At 42.9% G+C, this 26,155-nt stretch overlaps 1 protein-coding gene across 13 annotated transcripts in view; it reads left to right on the top strand.

The window, feature by feature from the left end:
• LOC139392065 (MAP7 domain containing 1b) overlaps window positions 1-26,155 on the top strand; it is a 53,272-nt gene extending 27,117 nt beyond the window's left edge. Inside the window, exons 2-18 of one of the 13 annotated variants that reach the window (XM_071139739.1) lie at window positions 2,204-2,458; window positions 3,889-3,957; window positions 4,370-4,390; window positions 9,792-9,955; window positions 10,240-10,348; window positions 11,947-12,051; window positions 16,001-16,129; window positions 16,568-16,722; window positions 16,844-16,986; window positions 17,920-18,158; window positions 18,766-19,060; window positions 19,956-20,136; window positions 23,371-23,475; window positions 23,698-23,751; window positions 24,225-24,294; window positions 24,503-24,760; window positions 25,559-26,155. In XM_071139739.1, coding sequence (XP_070995840.1) covers window positions 2,204-2,458; window positions 3,889-3,957; window positions 4,370-4,390; window positions 9,792-9,955; window positions 10,240-10,348; window positions 11,947-12,051; window positions 16,001-16,129; window positions 16,568-16,722; window positions 16,844-16,986; window positions 17,920-18,158; window positions 18,766-19,060; window positions 19,956-20,136; window positions 23,371-23,475; window positions 23,698-23,751; window positions 24,225-24,294; window positions 24,503-24,760; window positions 25,559-25,569 — 2,363 coding nt within the window. In that variant the 3' untranslated portion in view covers window positions 25,570-26,155. Of the gene's footprint in view, window positions 1-2,203; window positions 2,459-3,888; window positions 3,958-4,369; window positions 4,391-9,791; window positions 9,956-10,239; window positions 10,349-11,946; window positions 12,052-16,000; window positions 16,130-16,567; window positions 16,723-16,843; window positions 16,987-17,919; window positions 18,159-18,765; window positions 19,061-19,955; window positions 20,137-23,370; window positions 23,476-23,697; window positions 23,803-23,879; window positions 24,295-24,502; window positions 24,761-25,558 lie in introns of those variants that run through there. The other 12 variants (XM_071139740.1, XM_071139742.1, XM_071139741.1 and 9 more) reach the window with 12 other exon arrangements.

Consider the following 26,155-nt stretch of genomic DNA (forward strand, 5'->3'; position numbering starts at 1 on the left):
GCATCGTGAAGAAGGCGCAGCAGCGCCTCTTCAACCTCAGGAGGCTGAAGAAATTCGGCTTGTCACCAAAAGCACTCACAAACTTCTACAGATGCACAATCGAGAGCATCCTGGCGGGCTGTATCACCGCCTGGTATGGCAACTGCACCGCCCTCAACCGTAAGGCTCTCCAGAGGGTAGTGAGGTCTGCACAACGCATCACCGGGGGCAAACTACCTGCCCTCCAGGACACCTACACCACCCGATGTCACAGGAAGGCCATAAAGATCATCAAGGACATCAACCACCCGAGCCACTGCCTGTTCACCCCGCTATCATCCAGAAGGCGAGGTCAGTACAGGTGCATCAAAGCTTGAAAAACAGCTTCTATCTCAAGGCCATCAGACTGTTAAACAGCCACCACTAACACTGAGTGGCTGCTGCCAACACACTGACACTGACTCAACTCCAGCCACTTTAATAATGGGAATTGATGGGAAATGATGTAAATATATCACTAGCCACTTTAAACAATGCTACCTTATATAAATGTTACTTACCCTACATTATTCATCTCATACGCATACGTATATACTGTACTCTATATCATCGACGGTATCCTTATGTAATACATGTATCACTAGCCACTTTATACTATACTATGCCACTTTGTTTACATACTCATCTCATTTGTACATACTGTACCCGATACCATCTACTGTATCTTGCCTATGCTGCTCTGTACCATCACTCATTCATATATCCTTATGTACATATTCTTTATCCCCTTACACTGTGTACAAGACAGTAGTTTTGGAATTGTTAGTTAGATTACTTGTTATTACTGCATTGTCGGAACTAGAAGCACAAGCATTTCGCTACACTCGCATTAACATCTGCTAACCATGTGTATGTGACAAATAAAATTTGATTTGATTTGATTTGATTTGATTTAATGTTGCCTGCTAAACTGGATTAGTAGTTATAACTAGTGATTATGATTGATTGTTTTTTATAAGATAAGTTTAATGCTAGCTAGCAATTTACCTTGGCTTCTACTTCATTCGCGTAACAGGCAGGCTACTCGTGGAGTGCAATGGTTAGAGCGTTGGTCTAGTTAACTGTGCGGTTGCAAGATTGGAACCCCTGAGCTGACAAGGTGAAAATCTGTCGTTCTGCCCCTGAACAAGGCAGTTAACCCACAGTTCCTAGGCAGTCATTGAAAATAAGAATGTGTTCTTTAACTGACTTGCCTAGTTATATTAAAGGTATAAAATATATATATATATATATATATATATTTTTTTTTTTAATAATCGGAAATCGGCGCCCAAATATACAGATTTCCGATTGTTATGAAAACTTGAAATCGTCCTTAATTAATCGGCCATTCCGAGTAATCGGTCGACCTCTAGTTGAGACTAGGGTTTTGCGGGTACCATTTAATGAAGCTGCCAGTTGAGGACTTGTGAGGCATCTGTTTCTCAAACTAGACACTCTAATGTACTTGTTCTCTTGCTCAGTTGTGCACCGGGGCCTCCCACTCCTCTTTCTATTCTGGTTAGAGCCAGTGTTCGCTGTTCTGTGAAGGGAGTAGTACACAGTGTTGTATGAGATCTTCAGTTCCTTGGCAATTTCTCGAATGGAATAGCCTTCATTTCTCAGAAAAGGAATAGACTGACAAGTTTCTGAAGAAAGTTCTTTGTTTCTGGCCATTTTGAGCCTGTAATTGAACCCACAAATGCTGATGCTCCAGATACTCAACTAGTCTAAAGAAGGCCAGTTTTATTGCTTCTTTAATAAGGACTACAGTTTTCAGCTGTGCTAACATAATTGCAAAATGGTTTTCTAATGATCAATTAGCCTTTTAAAATTGTAAACTTGGATTAACTCACACAACGTGCCATTGGAACACAGGAGTGATGGTTGCTGATAATGGGCCTCTATATATCCATAAAAAATCTGCTGTTTCCAGCTACAATAGTAATTTACAACATTAACAATGTCTACACTGTATTTCTGATCAATTTGATGTTATTTTAATGGACAAAAAAATGTGCTTTTCTTTCAAAAACAAGGACATTTTTAAGTGACCCGGAATTTTTGAACCGTGTTTTATATATATATATATATATATATATATATATAATCTCGTCTTCAAACCTATCCTTTATGTAAAGTGTTTTATTTCCGTTCATTGAGGAGCGTTATCCCTGTGTTCCAGGTCTCCCCTCCACACCAGAGCCTCGGCCCATCCAGAATGAAGAGAAGGAGATAATCAAGGACCTACTGACACCAGATGACTCGGACATTTCAGACCTCTCCCCAAACACAGAGTCCTGTCCCAAAACAGACCTCTCCCCAAACACAGAGATCTGTCCCAAAACAGAGCACACCTCAAAGACAGAGTCCTCCACCAAGACAGATGCCAGACCTGGCACCCCTGGGTCTAGTACCAGCCCCCAGCCTAAAAAAGGAGGTACGGTATACAACGTCTCACCTCTGAGCACCAGAGAGAGAGAGAACCAGGAGGATAAGGAAATAGCCTGGGGTTAGATATACAGTGTAATGTGTAGAGTAAGGGAGCTATTGAAGCTCTAGGTGTCTGGTCTACCTGTCCACAGAGGGGAGAACCATCCGATGCTTCTGGTGATCGAATTGATCTTTAGTCATTACACACCCAATCAGACAGATGGCAATGGCTGAACCCCAAATCATTTGTTGTGGATGGTACGGTATGCAGGAATAAGGAGGTGGGGTTTGAGGAGGAGGGGGGAGTACTGAGGCCCTGTGTTGGGACAGGAGGACCTCAGGCTCAGGGAGTTTTCCTGAACACTCTCCAGCCTGTCTCTTCAGACTCCAGCCTTATAAGACTGCAGTACAGAAATTCACCCTTTGATGGTGATGGGAGGAAAGAGCGGATGCTATAGTTACGGCCGGGGCATACATATTACATAGCATGAAGTTTGAGCTCCTCAGAAAGAGATTGGCATTAACCTAAGGCCCCGTTTCCAATACATACAGCTTATCAAAACAGAGTCCGGTCCACAGCCACGGCCACCAAAATACAGTACATCTGTGCCTAGGCTGAAACTGGATTTAAAATGCATACAAAAATCCTTCCTCTGATGCTGTTTGCGTTTATTAAAGTGGGTCAGAGTTAACATTGATGATTGCTGCAGACAGGAAAAGGTGCAAAATATATGATCACATGAGTTCCATTCATTCGGGTTCACACAAACTGTTAAGCTGTAGAGTGAATAACATTATACCATCGCAGCGGGAGATGTAGGCTGCGTCCCAAATTACACCCTATTCCCTATGTAGTGCACTGCTTTCCACCATGGTCAATAGGGCTCTGGTCAAAAGTAATGCACTATATAGGCAATAGGGTGCCATTTGGAACGCTCACATAGACCTTCATCTTGAATATATGAATACACACTGTAGTTTAGAATTGATACAATAATTGTTTCAAGTACATGACCTCTGCTATGCTATTGTACTCTACATTACAGGTGCGATCAGCTGTTCTGTGCACTGGGACTCTGTAGTGCGTTGATAATAAATGTACAATGTGTATACAAATCATTAGGAACACCTGCTCTTTCCTTGAAATAGACTGACCAGGTGACTCCAGGTGAAAGCTATGATCCCTTATTGATGCCACTAAATCCACTTCGATCGGTGTAGATAAAGGGGAGGAGACAGGTTAAAGAAGGATTTTTAAACATTGAGGCAATTGAGACATGGATTGTGTGTGTACCATTCAGAGGGTGAATGAGCAAGACAAAACATGTAAGTGCCTTTGAACAGGGTATGGTAGTAGGTGACAGGGGGGGGGTGCAACTCAATATTAGGAAGGTGTTCTTAATGTTTGGTATGCTTAGTGTATCTTTCTCTGCCTAGATGGGTTGAGCACAGAGCAACGACAGAAGCAGGCCAAGGAGCGGAGGGAGGAGAGGGCCAAATACATTGGTAAGCCCTAAAGGAAAATATGCTATAGAGAAATGATATCATTGTATCCTATGTGACATATTGGGTTTGCCTATTGTGGAGGGCAAAGAGACGTATCTAGTCTTGTCTAGGGAGGCGTCCCAAATGGCACCCTATTCCCTACATAGTCTTATGGGCCCTGATTAAAGGTAGTGCACTATAAAGGGAATAGGGTATCATTTGGGATGCAGACTACATTTCTGACTCTAGACAGTGATACAGAATGTAGGGATTATTAACCCATTAGACACTGTAGCCTTCAATATGTTGAATTATGCAACCCTTAACTGGTCTCCTGTCTTACATTTGAAATACTCTGCCATGGGTTCTGCTTTTGCATGATTGATGCTTGTTGACACTTGCTGTTGTCTTCCCTCTCGTATTGCTGCTTCAGAACAGCAAACTCAGCTGCAAGGTAAGGCAATAAGATCAGCACTGGTAACATCACTTGTTAGCAGCAACAGTCATGCTATTATTCTCCACATCTCCACCTTGTGATGGTGATGCAATGTTTTTTTATTTCCCTCTGTATGCTTCTCAACAGTTATTTCCTTTTTCTACCTCCTCCATGAATCAGTTGTTTTGTCTTCTGTTTGTTGTCCTCGTTTTTCACTGGGAACCTTAGAATGTCTTGTTTTTCTCTGAAGGTCAAAACTATGAGATAGTTCAGTTATATGACCCCATTATGATGTTTTTTCTTTCAAGTTCTCATTTTGCAGATATTTTTCTTTCACCATATTTGTTCAAATCCCCCATCAATTTTTGCATGTATACTTTGCATTCATTTGATGGGGCATTAGTAATGTCGTTCCAATATAGATTTTTCTCTACAGATGTTTTCAGGGTCTATTTTTCATGATATTGTATTCTGATCACATGCAGTAGGCTAGTATTTTCCCCAACCCTATTCTCCCACAACATTGGCCTAAGCCCCTCTTTCTCTGCACTGAGGCCAAATCCTGAGCAACCAATCAGAGGAGGACTTGGCGGGCGTATCCCACTGAGCCGTCCCATAATCCCCCTGGGGAGCGGCGTGAAAAATGTGTAGTCATTACCGTGAATCGACCGTGACGTGCCTCTCAGACAGATTAGATGTAATTACTTATTTCATTAGTCTCATTATAATCGCCATGCCAAGGAATCGTTTCAGCAGCCAGCCAGCGGACAGAACCTATTATTTGACTGATAATGGCAAACCTTTGGCTGACCTCTGTTGGTCCAGATGTAAGATATGAATCTCCTATGGACCAGATATTGTAATGTTTAGATCTCACAGCATCAAGCTTTTATGGTTAGATGTTCTAAAGTTTATGGCCATATATATACTATACTGGTGATGACATACAAAAAAAAGCTAAATGTGATTATTTTTTGTACTTATCTCTTTAGGGTGGCAGGTAGCCTAGTGGTTAGAGCAGTGGGCCAGTAACCAAATGGTAGCTGGTTCAAATACCTGAGCTGACAAGGTGAAAAATCTGTCAATGTGCCCTTGTGCAATACCCTGAACCCTAATTTGCTCAAGGGGCACCGTACTACTATGGCTGACCCTGTAAAACAGCACATATCTGGTGTATGTGACAATAAAACAAGTTTATTTACAACATATTTTAAAGCACATGGTTGTTATGTAAGGGACATTGTATATAATGCCATTACTGTGGCTTTACAATGTTAAAGTGCATGCATTCAACGTATTTAGCTAATTGTATTTCTGCCACTCAGATATTGAAAATTGCTATAATTAATTTTAATCCATGATGGAGAAACGTGCTAGTGTTTTCTTTGTGGGTGCAGACTAGAGCAGGCGTCTGTGGCCAGATCTGATTTTTCTATATTTTTTAATGAATATTACTAACAACAACAGATACATTTTGGCCAAGGGATTGGTGGAATACGTTTAGAGGGTGTAATGCAAAATACAATGTCATATTATTAATCTACAGTTTATGTTCTCAACCCTGAACAACATGGGCCTGGGAGGCTCACAGGAATATTGGTATCCACAGTACTCCAGCAATTAGACATTTTTCCACTCAATACTTCTTGTATTCCCCAAAAACGATAGATATTTTTAAAACATAAATGCACTGTAATTTAACCTTTAAAACTGCAAAGTTATCTCTCTTCCCCTTGATAAAATGGGTAGAATTGCAGGAAATTAGCTTGAGGACTGGAAGATTTTCTCTCCGATGCCAAGAGGTGGGACTTGAAAATGTTCCTTCCCAAGGCCGGAGACTTGGTTCGTCCGGGCATGCACTGCAGAAGTCATAGTAAATCTCCTTATATGCAAGTTGTGTTCTGATTATGAGGAGGTCCATGATTATTTTGCTATCACAAAAGGGGTCCCCGGACCGAAAATGTTTGAGAACCCCTGGACTAGTGTATTCTAGCCTTTTACCTATTTATAGAGAAGGGCTAGGGAATGTTAACAGAATACAAATAAGGCCCTTAACTTAGAACATCAAACACTCATGCATTTCAGATTTTGATCAAATCGTTTTAATGTTTTAAATATTTCAGAGTGAGGATTGCATTCATTATCAAACACATGCGTTATCAAAGACATCTCACAATCAGCACTGAGACATTATCTTGAAAAAAATTTACTCTTCAAGAGTATCCAGACCCCACCATTTTAGTGCTAAACAAAACGTGTGCAGTGGAAGTGGGTCCCAAAAAACTATGAGCCCCCCAAAAACTCTTCAAAAGTAGCTTGCCCCCACCATGCTAAACAACATGTGTGTGGAAGTGGGCCCATGTGCAAGGGACTGCAGAACAGGAAATGCCACTCTGAGACACAGTACACATGTGGCGTCTACCTCAAAGAAGGCTTAATGAGCTGAGAGGACACAGCTGGTGCACAGCATGCTTGGATTTTAAACAAAGCCCGAATGATTGCATTTTAATCGTGTCTGTCAGGAATGAGCCACAGAATCTGTGGCGTGAAACTCAGTATCTGCTAGAAAGCAATAGTAAAACACAGTAGGATGCTACTACTACAACGACTTGTTTACTGTTATTAGAATTATTCTAATAAGATTACAACTCTAGCAGGATGTAAACAACAATATGTCTTCATCTTCCCATTCTATTTGTCTTCCTTTTCCAATCTGGTTCCAGGAAGCCATGAGACTTTTGTGCCTCTAAAAGTCTTTAACAGATCACCAGGCCAGAATTCCTCTCAGTGAACAAACAGCAAATGATGTACTGCTCAGTCATTCAGAGTTTTTTATGACCAGGTAGGGCAGAAAGAAATAGAAAGAGATGGAGAGATTATATCCCAGTTAGGTAATAGGCTGGTAACAGAGAACAGGTCTAAGGTATTAGTTATGTAACCCTGATATTTCCTCTGCTCACTATCCCCAAGTGCTTCAACAACGCTGAATGGTACACGATCCCATCCATGACTTCTGAACTTTCTTCATTAGCTAACTGTACCGCATGTATTTATTTCTGTTTTTCTTTGCATAGCTGCCATGTACAGTACCAGTCAAAGGTTTGGACACACCTACACATTTTTCTTTATTTTGACTATTTTCTACATTGTAGAATAATAGTGAAGACATCAAAACTATGATATAACACATGTGGAATCATGTAGTAACCAAACAAGTTTTAAATTCTTCAAAGTAGCCACCCTTTGCCTTGATAACAGCTTTGCACACTCTTGGCATTTTCTCAACCAGCTTCACCTGGAACGCTTTTCCAACAGTCTTGAAGGAGTTCCCACATACAGTGCCTTGCGAAAGTATTCGGCCCCCTTGAACTTTGCGACCTTTTGCCACATTTCAGGCTTCAAACATAAATATATAAAACTGTATTTTTTTTGTGAAGAATCAACAACAAGTGGGACACAATCATGAAGTGGAATGACATTTATTGGATATTTCAAACTATTTTAACAAATCAAAAACTGAAAAATTGGGCGTGCAAAATTATTCAGCCCCCTTAAGTTAATACTTTGTAGCGCCACCTTTTGCTGCGATTACAGCTGTAAGTCGCTTGGGGTATGTCTCTATCAGTTTTGCACATCGAGAGACTGAAATTTTTTCCCATTCCTCCTTGCAAAACAGCTCGAGCTCAGTGAGGTTGGATGGAGACATTTGTGAACAGCAGTTTTCAGTTCTTTCCACAGATTCTCGATTGGATTAAGGTCTGGACTTTGACTTGGCTATTCTAACACCTGGATATGTTTATTTTTGAACCATTCCATTGTAGATTTTGCTTTATGTTTTGGATCATTGTCTGTTGGAAGACAAATCTCCGTCCCAGTCTCAGGTCTTTTGCAGACTCCATCAGGTTTTCTTCCAGAATGGTCCTGTATTTGGCTCCATCCATCTTCCCATCAATTTTAACCATCTTCCCTGTCCCTGCTGAAGAAAAGCAGGCCCAAACCATGATGCTGCCACCACCATGTTTGACAGTGGGGATGGTGTGTTCAGCTGTGTTGCTTTTACGCCAAACATAACGTTTTGCATTGTTGCCAAAAAGTTCAATTTTGGTTTCATCTGACCAGAGCACCTTCTTCCACATGTTTGGTGTGTCTCCCAGGTGGCTTGTGGCAAACTTTAAACAACACTTTTTATGGATATCTTTAAGAAATGGCTTTCTTCTTGCCACTCTTCCATAAAGGCAAGATTTGTGCAATATACGACTGATTGTTGTCCTATGGGCAAAGTGTCCCGCCTCAGCTGTAGATCTCTGCAGTTCATCCAGAGTGATCATGGGCCTCTTGGCTGCATCTCTGATCAGTCTTCTCCTTGTATGAGCTGAAAGTTTAGAGGGACGGCCAGGTCTTGGTAGATTTGCAGGGGTCTGATACTCCTTCCATTTCAATATTATCGCTTGCACAGTGCTCCTTGGGATGTTTAAAGCTTGGGAAATATTTTTGTATTCAAATCCGGCTTTAAACTTCTTCACAACAGTATCTCGGACCTGCCTGGTGTGTTCCTTGTTCTTCATGATGCTCTCTGCGCTTTTAACGGACCTCTGAGACTATCACAGTGCAGGTGCATTTATACGGAGACTTGATTACACACAGGTGGATTGTATTTATCATCATTAGTCATTTAGGTCAACATTGGATCATTCAGAGATCCTCACTGAACTTCTGGAGAGAGTTTGCTGCACTGAAAATAAAGGGGCTGAATAATTTTGCACGCCCAATTCTTCAGTTTTTGATTTGTTAAACAAGTTTGAAATATCCAATAAATGTTGTTCCACTTCATGATTGTGTCCCACTTGTTGTTGATTCTTCACAAAAAAATACAGTTTTATATCTTTATGTTTGAAGCCTGAAATGTGGCAAAAGGTCGCAAAGTTCAAGGGGGCCGAATACTTTCGCAAGGCACTGTACATTGTCACAACACAACTGATTGTCTGAAATGCATTAAGAAGGAAAGAAATTCCACAAATTAACTTTTAACAAGGCACACCTGTTAATTGAAATGCATTCCAGGGGACTCCCTCATGAAGCTGGTTGAGAGAATGCCAAGAGTGTGCAAAGCTATCATCAAGGCAAAGGGTGGCTACTTTGAAGAATCTCAAATATAAAATATACTTTGATTTGTTTAACACTTTCTTGGTTACTACATGATTCCATATGTGTTATTTCATAGTTTTGATATATTTTATATTTTTATATAATGTAGAAAATAGTAAAAATAAAGAAAAACCCTTGAATGAGTAGGTGTCCAAACTTTTGACTGGTACTGTATATTGAAATGAAACAATTAAACCATGAGTATATAAAACTAAACTAAACCATGTATATTCAAATAAAACTAAACCTGTACCCGTTGTCTCCCGTTGCATAGCGGCTAAGAAGGCCCAGTGGCTGGAGAAGGAGGAGAAGGCGAGGCGTCTGAGGGAGAGCCAGCTCGAGGAGCGCAGGAAGAGGCTGGAGGACCAGAGACTGAAGCTTGAGAAACGAAGAGCCCTCCTAGAGGAGAAACAGAGGCAGAAACTTGAAAATAACAAGGTGGGGAGTAGAGGCCTGGAGGAGGGTCATGTTCAATATCTCTCTCTTGCTCAATTGTTGTGTGCAGTTTTGTTATCAGCTTGGTTAGTCTATCACAGCCAATGATCTAAGCTTGAATTAATTATCATTTTAGGAATAATATTCAATTCTAAGCGGTTGCTTTGGGTGGAGAGGGCACATACATGGTGGTTTGGTATTTTGTAAATATTACATATCACTGTTCTCAGCTAAGTGTAGCTTCTTGAGAGAGTTACAGTTTTTGTCTCCCAATGTCCCCACCACAGGAGCGCTACGAGGCGGCCATCAAGAAGTCAACCAAAAAGACCTGGGCTGAGATCCGTCAGCAGAGATGGTCCTGGGCTGGCGGCCTCAACCAGACCTCCCGCAGACAAAGTGAGTCGCACTGGAACCACGTAGAACCTCATAGAACCGTATAGACATGAACCACCCAGAACTTCAATGAATTGCTTGTACAGAGTACCTTCATAGTACAGGACAGAAACGTAACTTTCTAGTCTAACTGATGTTAATTATTTACAGTGTCCTAAGGTTTTGGTGTTAGGCCATTGTTAGGCACTGTAATTTGGTTGGGGTGGTAATGTTCTGAGGACCATTAGAATAGCGAGATTAGTCATTCTACAGTATAATTCATGTTTACTAACATTATTTTGCCTAACAGTGGCTCACTATTTCTACTTGACTTCATTTATCACTGAATCACTGAGTACCATTATGATTTAGACTGGATTTGTATTCTTAACGTACCGTTTCTCTCACTCCAGATTCTCACTGTTCAGTAGAGTCCAGAAATAGGAGATAGAAGGGAAAAGGTGTCATGTATACGTTTCATTCGACTTTCTGCGTGAGCTGCAAGGTGTTGAGTTGATCAGAGCTGTAAGGAATCGACTCAGGGTTCAGTGTGCCAACTCTCTCCTATGCTGCTCAGTCCAACAATGACGCAAGCTTGTGAAAGGCTATCTCTTTGATTGTGACCTTGAGGTCAAGAACCTTCTCTCCTCTCTGAAGTGTAAATGAAAATGAGTGTGTGTGGATGTGTTTGGTTTGAGCAACAAAGACAATCTATTTTTCCACTTTTCCGGTTGTTGCTTTTATATACAAAGATTTGTTTCTGGGTTTTAGATGCCATTCATAAACCCAGTCATTTAACTTTCCCAATTTTACCCCAACCTTTTTCCAGTACCCTAACCCCTTCCCCAGATTAAAAGCACTCTGAATCTGTCCTGTCCGAGTGGACTGCTTAGTAATGAATGAGGTGAATCAAAGAGTTAGCCCTGTGTAAATAGAGTGAATCAGGTCTGTCTGAGCCAACAGCCTAAAATGAAACAGTGAATGGTGAAGTGGTCCTCCTGTAGGTCTAGCTCTATCAGCTGCATGGTCCAGGGAGACAGACAGAGGGGTCTTGTATTGGGGAGTGGGTAGCAGGTGCGCTATCTCGTTTAATAGCTGGGTGATCTGCCATATATGACAATGACTTCAAATGAAATCCCAAGTTCAAGAACATTGAGAATTGGTGGCACTCCAATTATTATTATTTTTAAGGGACAAAAAAAGACGTCACCTTATTTCACCTTTTTATTTTCGGACGGACAGGCTAACGTGTTTCGGCAGTTTTGCCTTCATCAGATCAACAAGAGATGTGCCAAAGCCATCGTTTTTTTTTATATGCAGGTGCCTAGCAGATAATTACAATTGCCCACACCTGTGTGAGGATGGTAATAAAAACATTAGTGGACCAACAATTGTTACTATATACACATACAAATAAACAGATCAGCAGAATAAACTTGATAAATAGCATTTAGGTATCACAATGACATGAACTTGGGATTTCATTTGAAGAGGGGTCTTATATATCTGAGCTCAGCGATCTCGGACCCTCCTCTCCCCTACGACTCCAGCACAGCCTCGTCGGGTCCCCACCCCGCCAACTTTGTGAACAGTTGTTGTCTGTTGCGTTCTCTCCGGTGCAGGCAGATGCTCGGCCTCCACCGTCAACTTGCCAAGACAGGTGGACCCTGTCATTAACAACAGGCTGTCCAAGTCCTCTGCCACCCTCTGGAACTCCCCCAACAGAAGTAAGGACGACCGACCTGCGTCAATGTCCACCAGGCCTCTATATAAACCCCCCTCCTCCCCTCTGCCCACCCCCTCCCTCTCAGATCTCCTTACCTTACCCCGATCTAGTGTTTGGTTTTTCTTTTAACTGTTGTTGCTGGTGGCCTGCCTGCCTGCCTGCCTGTTGCTTGGTGACCGGTCATTTCCTATCCCTAAAACACTACATCACCTCCCTCACACCCCCAGTCTCGTGTGCATCGTGGTTTTGTTGATGTTGTTGTTGATTGATTTACCTTCTCTTTGCATTTTTGATCAGCCCTGACATTCATATTTTGTGATAATCTTTTATAATGGTGTATATATGTTTCTGTCACTTCGGTTCCAACACCCTCCTCTTCCACACTCTTTGGTTGTCCTCCACTCTGCTGTGGTGATATGCTGTGTTGGTGGTGGTGCGGTGTCAGGGGTGGTGGTGTGGTGTCGGTGGTGGTGTGGTGTCAATGGTATGGTGTTGTGGTGTCAGTAGTAGTGGTGTTGTGGTATTATGGTGTCAATAGTGGTGGTGTGGTGTCAGTAGTGGTGTCAGCAGTGGTGGTGTTGTGGTGGTGGTGTGATGTCAGTGATAGTGGTGTGGTATTGTGGTGTCAGTAGTGGCAGTGTCGTCAGTAGTGGTGGTGTGATGTCAGTAGTGGTTGTGTGGTGTCAGTAGTGGTGTTGTCAGTAGTGGTGGTGTGATGTCAGTAGTGGTTGTGTGGTGTCAGTAATGGTGTTGTCAGTAGTGGTTGTGTGATGTCAGTAGTGTTGGTATGATGTCAGTAGTGGTGGTGGTGTGTCAGTGGTGGTGGTGTGTCAGTAGCGGTGTGGTGTCAGTGATGGTGGTGTCAGTTATGGTGTGGTGTCAGTAGTGGTGGTGGTGTGGTGTCAGTGATGGTGGTGTCAGTTATGGTGTGGTGTCAGTAGTGGTGGTGGTGTGTCAGTGATGGTGCTGTGGTGTCAGTAGTGGTGGCACAAATGTACAAGTGCATGGTCAGATAGTCATGGCTGAACTCTTTATTGACTTATTACATTATGTAGATAGGAGATCTCAGATAGAGATGTTTAAAAGTTGCTACAATATTAATATTCAGCTTTATTGTCATCCACTCTTTTAGATGTTGTCATGTCTCTCATGACCGACTTTTATTGATCTCCAATACCACACCACTGTAATGGTTGTTCAAATGCAATATTCAGACATCAATAGTCAATTCTTACATGAGGAACACAGAATGTCCTCCCTCAGCAGATGTATATTTTCCAGAAGCTTCCATATAAAATCCATTTTAGCAATTTTAACCGATTTAGCAGTTACAAATGTTCTGGCTACAGGATATACAGTAAGTATGCCAATAACAGCCAGATGTGTTTATGGACCCAGGATCCCAACTACCAGGTGTACATTTTATCAAACAGCAGCCAAGCAAATGTCTTGCCGCATTGAAGGAGAAAAAAAATCCTCCTGACTGTTGCTTAGCAACAAGGCCAGGGCCTAGTTGGGTTATCAACCATAAAATACTTTGTGAAAATGATCTGTCCAAAAATATAGCCAAGGTAACCCCAGGTCCATTAGATAATATGAACCAATCAATTATATTAGCAACTTAGTATATTTGTCTATGCTTTTCAGGATTTTCCATTCACTGACAGGTGACACCCTAAATGTGCTTTACATGCATCTACAGAAATTACACATCACGCTTATCATCAGCTTCTATGTGTCGCTGTTGTGAGCTTACCTTACATGGGTGAATGTGTGTGTGACTGTATGTATGTACGTACGTATGTGATTAGTTAACGCATGCAGAGAGAGCTCAGTGATCTACACAAGCATAGCTGACTTGACCTAAGTAGCCGTATCAAGGTCGCATCCCAAATGGCACCCTATGGGCCCTGGTCAAAAGTAGTGCACCGGCCGTGATTGGGAGTCCCATAGGGGGGCGCACAATTGGCCCAGCGTTGTGTAGGCAGTCATTGTAAATAAGAATTTGTTCTTAACTGACTTACCTAGTTAAATAAAAAAATACAAATAGGGGATAGGGTGCCATTTGGGATGCTCATTAGCATAGCCAACTTGATCTAAAGACTCGGGGCCACACAATAAACCAGTATGCGGCAGGTAACGTAGCGGTTAGGAGTGTTGGGCCAGTATCTGAAAGGTTGCTGGTTCAAATCCCTGAGCCGACTAGGGGAAAAATCTGTCGATGTGCCCTTTAGCAAGTCACTTAAACCTAATTGCTCCTGTAAGTCGTTTTGGATAATATTGTCTGCTAAAATGTACAGCAGCGAAGCAATGTACAGGAAGTCTCTTAACAGAATGGCATTTAGGCCTTTACCGTTTTGGTCATCTCATTGTGGACATTTTGAGACATTTCCACTGTCAAATTGTCCTTGTGATGGAGTTGAACTTGAGAAGCTCATGTAAATATTATATTGTGAGATACTATGAATGGCCCATTGAAGATGCTGAAACTCTGTAGTCAGATAATTGCCAATTACTTAGAAAGAAGTTTACGAGACACCAGTAGACTCAGGTGGAGGGTCAGACTCGTTACCCCAGTTTGAGAGGAACGGGAGGTACTGTATTATGTATGTTACAGTATTACGCAACGCTGCATTGCACAGTGTCCCTATTTCAACTCATCTTCAAAAGGTTTTTGTCATTTCTCCTCCGAATCCTCCTCTACACAGAACTCTCATAGAGGCCTCTAACAAATCCACCAGTCTGGTTCTTTCACTACAACGCCAGTGTTTTTTTGCCTTATATGCTGTGTTTGAAATGTTCTTCATTTCTGATATTGGTGTAGTTTTAGGGACAAATGATTTCAGGCTCTCGCAATGTTCAAAACACATTTGCTCTGACATTACATTTGTTCCAGTTATGATTGTTCTTGAGTGTTTGTCAGAATTCTGCATCCCAAATGCCACCCTATTCCCCATGTAGTGCACAAATTTTGTCTAGAGTCCTATGGGCCCTGGTCAAAACAAATGCACTATATAGGGAATGAGGTGCCAACCAATGTCTATGTAGCAGCCCATCACAATGCATCAAACACATCCTTCTGTTGTTGAACTTCATATGGATCAGTCTTCATCTTATGACACTAATGTAACACTTAACATCATATGACAGACAAACATATGATACTGACCTAATGACATTATAAGAGTGAGCCTTACCTGTAGCATCCGGGTAGTGTAGGCTATAATTAAGCAATAAGGCCCAGGGGGGTGTGGTATATACCACGGCTAAGGGCTGTTCTTAGACACAACGCAAAGCCGTGGTATATTGGCCATATATCACAAACCCCCAAGGTGCCTTATTGCTATTATAAACTGGTTACCAACGTAATTAGAGCAGTAAAAATACATGTTTTGCCATACCTGTGGTATGTGGTCTGATATACCATGGCTGTCAGCCAATCAGCATTCAGGTCTCGAACCACCCAGTTTATAATGCTGAATTGATCAGAAACTTTAACCTGCCTTTGCAAGGCCTACTAGATAGCCATGGCTTTTGGGTGGTGTGTTTTGTAATGGTAAGTCATCTAGAAAGAAGTAACATTTTCAAAATGAAGCGGTTGAGTCGGTTTGTTAATATGTGTGATTGGTATAGTTGTATTAATGACATGTAACTAGGTGAAACACCTCCAGATTTCTCCACATCATAATGTACAACTGGAGAGACGTCTGTGACTGTCTCTGTGTGGTCAGAGTGAGGTTGGTACAGTTAGAGAGAGTGTGGTCAGACAGAGGCCTGTTTGTGTTGGGGGATGAAAAGCTGTGCTGCAGTGTCGTCAGTGAGTGACTGGGGAACGGTGGCTGAACCTGGTGGTGGTGCAGTGTCTGGTTTAGGGGAGTCTGCAGTGTGTGTGTGGGGGGGGGGGGGGTAAGAGCACCCAGGTACTAACAGCACCCTCTTGTGTCTCCCAGCTCGCAGTCTGCGTCTGAGCCCGTGGGAGAGCCGCATCGTGGAGAGGCTCATGACTCCCACCCTGTCCTTTTTGGCCCGCAGCCGCAGCGCTGTGACCCTGCTCAACCCCAGCGACTCCCGGGACCTCCGTGAGTCACCCCTCTCTAGGACCCTTTACTCTACTTTTATTATAGAACTTAACATGACAAGAAATGTACCTTCTCTCCTTTTGTTTGTTGCTAACTTACAATTACAGGGTTGAAGCTTGGGTATTCTAGTGTTTTCCTTCTCTTTCAGAGAAAAACATACAGCATGTATGATATGCATCATACTCCCACTAGTTACAGTATCATGATTTCATGCCTTATTTCAGCCATAGGAAGTAAACTCACCTCAGCCACAAACATGAGTGGTTAAATCCTTCAGAACCTAATATTGCCAGACACAACCATTCAGGGTGGCTATCTGCCACCATCACGTTCTCAGTAGCTGGCCTAAGTGGCCTATCATTATCATAACTGTAAGAGGAGTCTTGACCTGACCTAGTCCATCCAGCCTGTTTCTCTTCATCTCTGTGTTGTACTCAGACTCTCACCACTGCTCCCGTTCAGCCTCCGCCAGCCCCCTGGACGCCTGCTCCCACCACCACCCTCACCGGAACACCTCTGAGCGCTGGAGGGGAGGAGTGTCCGCAAGCACGCCTGACATCACACAGCGCCAACGCCGACGGAGCTCAACGCCGGTTAGCTTACATCCTCACACACACACTGATGTGTAGTTACATGTATTCTACCCTCCTCCGGTCTCCCAACCACCATGTCATTAGCACTAACTGGTCACCACTTTCTCTCTGTTTCTCAAAGTTGGATAAGAAAAAGAAAGAGAAGAAAGACAAGGAGAGGGAGAACGAAAAAGAGAAGAATGCTCTTTCCAAAGAGATCGTGCTGAAGAAGAAGAAGACCGCAACAACGACCCAGACCACCACCAGATCCAGGCCGGCGTCAAGGTGTTGTTACAGATCAGAGCCCAGAATCTGGTCTTAGACTTAACAGCACAACTACTCTAAACTGTCCTATACCACATGTCCCTATAGTAGAATACTCTGTCTTCCTTATACTGTCAGCCTTTCAAGTTAGAAATCCTATTTGTTTGTTAAAAAAAGCTATTGATCTACAGTTTATATATACTGTCAAACTGTTTTATTTTCCTCTCTGCTACATTAGCTCTCTCTATAATCATTGACCAAGACAAGACAGCCATCTTGTATTTGACCTTTATGTATTAGATGCTAATAGAGTGTTTGTGAAAAGAGATCCGCATCGGGTTAGCTTAGTGCTTAGCAGGGGGATCGAGGTTCAGCCCCGGGCCAGGTTAAATGGTCTGTCTCACTGACAGATGGTCCCGACTGTTTTAACTGGGCCCAAAGAGCCGCTGGACACCATTCAGCTGAGGGCCCTGTCTGCCAAGACCAGGAGCAGGAGGGAGGTAGCAGCACTCAGACAGAATGGGGTTTCCCTGAGTGATGCTGGTGCTGCTCAGCGCTGGGAAACCGAGAAGAACCATGGGTTGCGTCCCAAGTAGCACCCTATTCTCTATATAGTGCACTACTTTTGTCCAAAGCCCGTGTTGTGCCCTACATAGGGAAGAGGGTGCTATTTGGGAATCAGCCATGGTCTCATCTCACGTCTGACTACAACAGGGCCATGGGACCATGGCAGCGTTATTGAGCGTTGAACGTTTACGTAGAGATTCAGTCAGTCATTCTCAATAATACTTTTTCTGACCTAGTTCAAGACCACAGAGTTGATGTTGAAAAATTAAATAACCTGCAACCTGGCTGAAAGGAAAACTACAGATATGATACTGCTGTTTTTATTTACACTCCCCTCTCTTTTCCATTCCTTTTCCATCTTTTCCTCTCCTTTCTCCCTTCCTGCAGCAGTACCCCCAAACCGAAAAACAGACCTCCGTCGCCTGCGGCGCCCAAAAGCAGACCGTTGTCCCCCTGCCCTCCAATGGCCCCCAAAAACCCCTCCACAGACAAGAAGACCCCCTCGGGCACCAAAACCCGCCCCAAACGAGCCCAGACACCTGCCAGGGTACAGCCCCAGCCGGTCGCCGCTGTCGCCGTGGAAACAAACAGCGAGCCTCATCAGCCCGACACTCCTGAGACAAAGAGTAAGTGTGTTCACCATGGTTACTGTATCCAAGCGCCAGGGTGTCTTTTAAATGTTTTGGCCTACAGCCACACCAGTAGTGTTACTGGAGAGCACACGTTGAGTGCAGTGGAGGCTGCTGAGGGAAGGACGGCTCATAATAATGACTGGAACGGCGTAAATGGAATGGCATCAAACACCTGGAAACCATGTTTGATGTATTTGATACCATTCCACTTATTCTGTTCGTCATTACCACAAGCCCGTTCTCTACAATTAAGGTGCCACCAAACTCCTGTGGTTGAGTGTGGCCTTCAGCACAAGCACATACTGTATATTCTGACATTCCATTATCTATTTGTTTCTCTGGAGTTCATGTATCTTTTATTATCCAGAGTTACTCTACTGTAAAGGCCATACATTATTACTACGGTCCCACTGATCAGGTGGGTCTCATGTTTCTCTTCAACTGCTACTTAGTCTTTCTTCTCTGCCTGGAAAAAACACGCAGATTGTTTAGACTTTGATGTTTGCTTCAGATGAGCCCTGAAGCATTTTCCAGGGTCATGGTCTATCATGTGGCTTCTCATCTGAAACAGAGGCCTCTCCTGTCCCTCTTGCTCTTACAGGCGTCAGTAACGTTCCTGCCATTATGGTGTCTTCGGCGCCGGTGACACCCCCATCGCTGAGTGCACCAGTCACAGTGGTCACCTCCACTCCTGCCTCAAACCTTGAGCTGGCTACCCCAACTGCCCCGGCTGCCTCAGCTTCCCCGGCTACCTCATCTACTCCAGCTTCCAGACCCTCAGCCGGCACCAACGACCCACAGGAAGCAGCACGAGTGCTGGCTGAGAAACGCAGACAGGCCAGAGAGCAACGGGAGAGAGAAGAGCAGGAGCGCCTTGAGCAGGAGCAGAGGTTAAGGTCAGTCTAAAACTGTCTGGAGTTGATTAAAAATGTCATTGTGTTAATATTATAGCACTGTTTAATAATGAAGTATTATAGACTGGAGTGTATTTATATGTCTGTCTATAGACGTGAAGGGTTTACTGAATGTACAAGACAAGTTTTTTACATTTTATTTCACCTTTATTTAACCAGGTAAGCTAGTTGAGAACAAGTTCTGTGACCTGGCCAAGATAAAGCAAAGCAGTGCGACACAAACAACAACACAGAGTTACACATAGAATAAACAAGTGTACAGTCAATAACACAATAGAAAAAAAGAAAGTCTATAAACAGTGTGTGCAAATGGCGTGAGGTGGTAAGGCAATAAATAGGCCATAGTAGCGAAGTAATTACAGTTTAGCAAATTAACACTGGAGTGATTGATGAGCAGATGATGATGTGCAAGTAGAAATACTGGTGTGCAAAAGAGCAGAAAAGTTCATAAAAACAATATGGGGATGAGGTAGGTATATTGGGTGGGCTAGGTACAGCTGCAGCGATCAGTTAGCTGATGTTTAAAGTTAGTGAGGGAAATAGAAGTGTCCAGCGATTTTTGCAATTCGTTCCAGTCATTGGCAGCAGAGAACTGGAAGGAAAGGCAGCCAAATGTGACTGGCTTTGGGGATGACCAGTGAGATATACCTGCTGGAGCGCGTGCTACGGGTGGGTGTTGTTATCGTGACCAGTGAGTTGAGATTAGGCGGAACTTTACCTAGCATAGATTTATAGATGACCTGGAGCCAGTGGGTCTGGCGACGAATATAAGAGTGTAGCATTGGCATTAACCATTGTGTGTGTTGATATGAGAATATTGTCCAGTATGAGCGTATCTTAGCATGTGCAGACTTAACGGTGCGTGCTCCCCATGCAGGATTGCTCGTGAGGAGGGCATGGCTCGGGAGGTGGAGGAGAGGAGGCGCAGGGAGGAGGAGGCGCACCTCATGGCAGAGGACCAGCGTCTGAGAGACGAGGCGCAGCGTCTGGAGGAGGAGGTGGTGGTGCGGGAGAGAGCCAGGGCTGAACAGGAGCAGAATGAACGCCTGCAGAAACAGGTGAGAGCAGCATTATGGGTAACAGAGTCTTGACATAGAAGATATGATAGGCAGCCTTCAAAGTTGCTTTCTGCATAGTCCATCAGGCCAGCCACCTGATAACCACAAATGAAAGGATTCTCAACATATTAAAATACATAAACTGAACAGTCCAATTTCCAACTCTGAAACCTATCCTCTGAAGCTCTATCATCTAAGTACGTCTAGGTATGGGAGGGAATGTGTGTTACTGTGAGGTGTACCATCAGCATGTACCAGCCTCCATGCCCAGTCTAGGCAGATGCCAGCTGTTGACCTTCATAATAGTGTTGGCCCAGCATTTAGTGGAGCTGAGAGGGCCGTTGTGACTCTGAGATGGTGACAGTTCTGTCCTCCCTCTGTCTGCGCATTGCAGTGAGCTGACAGGGGCTAGGGAGCGACAGTGTACCCACTACCCATGCCTGTAGCATTCACACGCACTTGAGTCCCTTCTCCACCTAGGGAAGCACAGTTCAATTTGCCATTTGTCTAACACTGCCAGCCATCTTCCATGCAGTGTGTCAAGATAGTCAGGCATCAGACAGTAGTTTAAGCTCTCTCATGAACCATGACTAAGCAAGTTTAATATTCCAGGCAACTTTGAACATTGAAATGCCATAGCAAACATACAGTTGAAGTCGGAGGTTTACATACACCTTAGCCAAACACATTTAAACTCAGTTTTTCACAATTCCTGACATTTAATCCGAGTAAAGATTCCCTGTTTTAGGTCAGTTAAGATCACCACTTTAATTTAAGAATGTGAAATGTCAGAATAATAGTAGAGAAAATTATTTATTTAAGTTTTTCTTTCTTTCATCACATTCCCAGTGGGTCAGAAGTTTACATACACTCAATTAGTATTTGGTAGCATTGCCTTAATTCTTTAACATGGGTCAAATGTTTCGGGTAGCCTTCCACAAGCTTCCCATAATAAGGTGGGTGCATTTTGGCCCATTTCTCCTGACAGAGCTGGTGTAACTGAGTCAGGTTTGTAGGCCTCCTAGCTCGCACACGATTTTTCAGTTCTGCCCACAAATTTTCTATAGGATTGAGGTCAGGGCTTTGTGATGGTCACTCCAATACCTTGACTTTGTTGTCCTTAAGCTATTTTGCCACAACTTTGGAAGTATGCTTGGGTTCATTGTCCATTTGGAAGACCCATTTGCGACCAAGCTTTAACTTTCTGACTGATGTCTTGAGATGTTGCTTCAATATATACACATCATTTCCATCCTCATGATGCCATCTAGTTTGTGAAGTGCACCAGTCCCTCCTAGAGAAAATCACCCCCACAACATGATGCTGCCACCCCCGTTATTCACGGTTGGGATGGTGTTCTTTGGTTTGCAAGCCTCCCCCTTTTACCTCCAAACATAACAATGATGGTCATTATGGCCAAACAGTTCTATTTGTGTTTCATCAGACCAGAGGATATTTCTCCAAAAAGTACAATCTTTGTCCCCATGTGCAGTTGCAAACCGTAGTCTGGATTTTTTATGGCGGTTTTGGAGCAGTGGCTTCTTCCTTGCTGAGCGGCCTTTCGGGTTGTCGATATAGGACTCGTTTTACTGTGGATATAGAGACTTTTGTACCTGTTTCCTCCAGCATCTTCACAAGGTCCTTTGCTGTTGTTCTGGGATTGATTTGCACTTTTCGTACCAAAGTACGTTAATTTCTAGGAGACAGAACGCGTCTCCTTCCTGAGCGGTACGACGGCTGCGTGGTCCCATGGTGTTTATACTTGCGTACTATTGTTTGTACATATGAACGTGGTACCTTCAGGCGTTTGGAAATTGCTCCCAAGGATGAACCAGACTTGTGAAGGTCTACAATTTTTTTCTGAGGTCTTGGCTGATTTGTTTTTATTTTCCCATGATGTCAAGCAAAGAAGCACTGAGTTTGAAGGTAGGCCTTGAAATATATCCACAGGTAAACCTCCGATTGACTCAAAAGATGTAAATTAGCATCCCAGAGGTTTCTAAAGCCATGACATCATTTTCTGGAATTTTCTAAGCTGTTTAAAAAGGCACAGTCAACTTAGTGTATGTGAACTTCTGACCCACTGGAATTGTGATTCAGTGAATTATAAGTGAAATAATCTGTCTGCAAACAATTGTTGGAAAAATTGCATGTCATGCACAAAGTAGATGTCCTAACCGACTTGCCAAAACTATAGTTTGTTAACAATATATTTGTGGAGTGTTTGAAAAACAAGTTAATGACTCCAACCTAAGTGCATGTAAACTTCCGACTTTAACTGTAGGTAGTTTCGTTTTTTTTGCACTATTTGTGAAGCATAACATATTATTGATGTTGTCATTTACTTCCTTGCTGCCTGCAGTATTTCCGACCAAGCTTTAACTTGGGGCGGCAGGTAGCCTATTGGTTAGAGCGTCGGACTTGTGACCGAAAGGTTGCAAGATCTTATCCCCAGGCTGACAAAGTAAAAATATGTCGTTCTGCCCCTGAACAAGGCAGTTAACCCACTGTTTCTAGGCCATCATTGAAAATAATAATTTGTTCTTAACTGACTTGCCTAGTTAAATAAGATGTAAAATTAATTAAAAATTTAAAAATCCCCTCGGTTGGTCTAATTAATGACATATGTGATTCTGACATATCATAGCTTGGTTTTCATCCCTCCATTCACAAAATCTGTTTATTACTGATTACTCAGTAATAAAGGGGTGGCAGGTAGCCTAGTAGTTAGAGCGTTGGGCCAGTAAGCAAAAGGTTGCTAGATCAAATCCCAGAGCTGACAAGGTAAACCATCTGTCGTTCTGCCCCTGAACAAGGTAGTTAACCCACTGTTCCTAGGCTGTCATTGTAAATAATCATTTGTTATTAACCGACTTGCCTAGTTAAATAAATGTAACTACCCTGTGAGCCATGTAAGGGAATTATTATTTGAGACATCAAGCCCTGCCCTACAGTGCCTGCTGTAGTGTAGACTTTTACTGCCACCTAGTGGTTAGGGAATTGATTTATTAACCAATTCCCTAGATGTTCAAATTGGCAAAATGATACATTTTACAAATTACCTTGAAAGAATGTATCCTAATTCTATTTTTCGTTAATCAAGATTGACATGGTTCCATTTCATTGTCAAGTAATTTCCTTGTTATCATAATAACAGCACATATAGTAGGCCTATTCAATCATACTATTGATAATCTATTGATCATGTTGCTTTCCCCTGTCTGTCTGTGTCAGAGGGAAGAGTCTGATGTCAGAGCTCGTGAGGAGGTGGAGCGTCAGCGCTTGGAGAGAGAGAAGCACTTCCAGAAGGAGGAACAGGCACGCCTGGAGAGAAAGAAGGTAGAGAAGGATGGAGGGATCAGAGACAGAGGGATGGAGGGGGAAGCAAAGTGGAGAAGTCAAGCATGTCTGTAGTTTTTACAGTGTGTATCAAAATACCTATCATGTATCCTTACAAGGAAAATATCTAAGTCTATATAAAAATCTGTTGAAATACAATACATTAGTTGTAAAAAATGAAATGATGATGACTTAATCTGCCTCTGCGGTTGAATTTCACAGCGCCTTGAGGAGATCATGAAGAGGACACGTAAGAGTAGTGATGCTGGAGAAAAGGTGAGTCGTGATGCTGGAGGAAAAAGGTGAGTCGTGATGCTGGAGAAAAAGGTGAGTCGTGATGCTGGAGAAAAAAGGTGGCTTGTGATGCTGGAGAAAAAAGGTGAGTTGTGATGCTGGAGAAAAAGGTGAGTCGTGATGATGGAGAAAGGGTGAGTCGTGATTCTGGAGAAAAGGCGAGTAGTGTAAGGCCTATGCTTCATATTAAAACCCTTATAATAATAATACTACATTATATTTATATAGTGCTTTATAGACCTTAATACATTTACATTTGAGTCATTTAGCAGATGCTCTTAACCAGAGTGACTTACAGTAGTGAGTGTATACATTTTCTTATTTTCGTATAGACCTACCCCCCCTCTTTGTTTGACTGCATTTATATAGTGCTCTTCCAGATCGTCAAAGCACCACCAATGTGTAGCACCCTTGGTTGATGCATGGCAACCATGTGCCATTTTATGTTCTTCTAGCCTACACTGCCGAAGGATTCCACTTCCCCAGCACAGGCCAATGGCAAGGACACTACGGACAGAAGTAAAGGTAAGTTCACTGCGATGTAACTTGCAATGTCACTTTGTTCTCCATCCTTGAAAACCCAGCCTGTTAAGGGCTATGTACAGTATTTGTTTAAGAGTAAACTATATCAATTACATTTGTAGAGTGTCACTCTGCTGACTCTCCAACATGTGAAAAAAAAGAAGCCAGTCAACAATGGAAAATGGTCCTTGACTAACTTTTTTTTCTGCAGCTCCTGAGAGCAAGCAGAGTGCAGCAGAGTCTGCCCCTGTGCTGAACGGTGTCCAGCCAGCCAAACACCAGAACGGTCTCTCAGCCAATGGTGAGGCTGCTGACTTTGAGCAGATCATTCAGATGCCCAATCACAGCGGGAGCAGCAACGGCGGGCCAGGGCAACTGGGGAGTGACATAGTCAGTGACCCAATCCTGGAGCCCTTCCTCATGAAAACATGTCCAATGAAGCCTCAGCATGCTGCAGGTAGCTATGCAGGTCAGGATTAATTCCTACATACATGCCTTATGATCAAAATGCTTATTTCAACATTACAAATAAAGTGTTTTATAAGCAATCCATTGCTCTATAACCAAAATACCAGCATGTGTATAGCTCAGCACAGTTCTAGCTGTATTTAGCTAGAACATAAAGGCAACCTTAAAGGCAGGCCTCGACCCCCCCCCCCCCCCTTCTAGCACTGACTACTACATTGAGGGAAAATGTACTTTATATGTCTGTGATATGTGGTTGTCCCACCTAGCTATCTTAAGATGAATGCACTAACTAAGTCGCTCTGGATAAGAGTGTCTGCTAAATGACTACAATGCAGGTCTAATTATGCTGCAATTAACTAGAACTTAAAGGCAGCCTGAAAGGCAGGCTAATTATAGCATAATTAGACTAGAACTATTACTACAGTATGCAGAGAGGGGGCTCCAAACCTCTACCACTATCCCCAAGCCTGGGTCTCAGCCTCAGGGAGCTTAGGCAACATGCCCTATGTGGGAAAGGGGTCCCAGTCCTGTTTGGGCAGGCCCCTTGGGTTGGGAAGCGAGTCCCCATTCATCATGCCAAGAACCCACAGCCGGTCTGGAAGACAGCCTAAACCAAGCAAAGCAAACAAAGAAAGCATTAGGACCAATTACATCTTATATTATGTCCTCATACACAGTAGGCCATTATGTACTGTAGAATATAGCTCATATTCCCAATTGAAGCACAAATGAATGATTTGCTCTCTCTCTCGCTCTCTCTCTCCCCCCTCCTCTCTCCCTCCTTTTCGTCTCCCTCCAGAAGTCCTCTGAGACACCAGGCCACCGGTCGATCCAATCAGTTTGTGCCACACGACACAGCAGCTTAGAAATAAAAAGTGTGCCAAACAAAAAAAAACAACTATGGACTGCTTTTAAATCACTAAAAACATATATCTAATGCCGCAGAGGTCGAGAAGGAGGAAGAAAACTCTGCGAAGAAATACTTGTTGAAAAATGAACAAAAAAAAGCAAAAAATGATGTCTGTCTTCTTCACGGTGTGTTATAGTGCAACATGTGTTAAGTTTTATTGAAAATGTCACATGCAGAGGTTATGGTGCACCTTAAAACGACTGACAGTGTAATATTAGGAATTTTTGAGAATTATAAGACCTGGAAATATACAATATTTGACTATGGTTGTAATTATTATTATTATTATTATTATCATCATCATCGTTGTTATTCTATTGCTATTGTTATCTTAAGTTGAACAAAGTGTGTGTTAGTTCTTTTTGTCTTGTATAATTGAGTTATTGAACTAGGAGAGGGAGCAGAGCAGTGTGTACATGTATATGAGCCTGGCTGCCTAGGCCTCCTGCCATGGGGGAGCTGTGGGATAAAGCTTCATGAAATGGA

Source organism: Oncorhynchus clarkii, chromosome 32, assembly GCF_045791955.1.
Source record: "Oncorhynchus clarkii lewisi isolate Uvic-CL-2024 chromosome 32, UVic_Ocla_1.0, whole genome shotgun sequence".
NCBI lineage: Eukaryota > Metazoa > Chordata > Actinopteri > Salmoniformes > Salmonidae > Oncorhynchus > Oncorhynchus clarkii.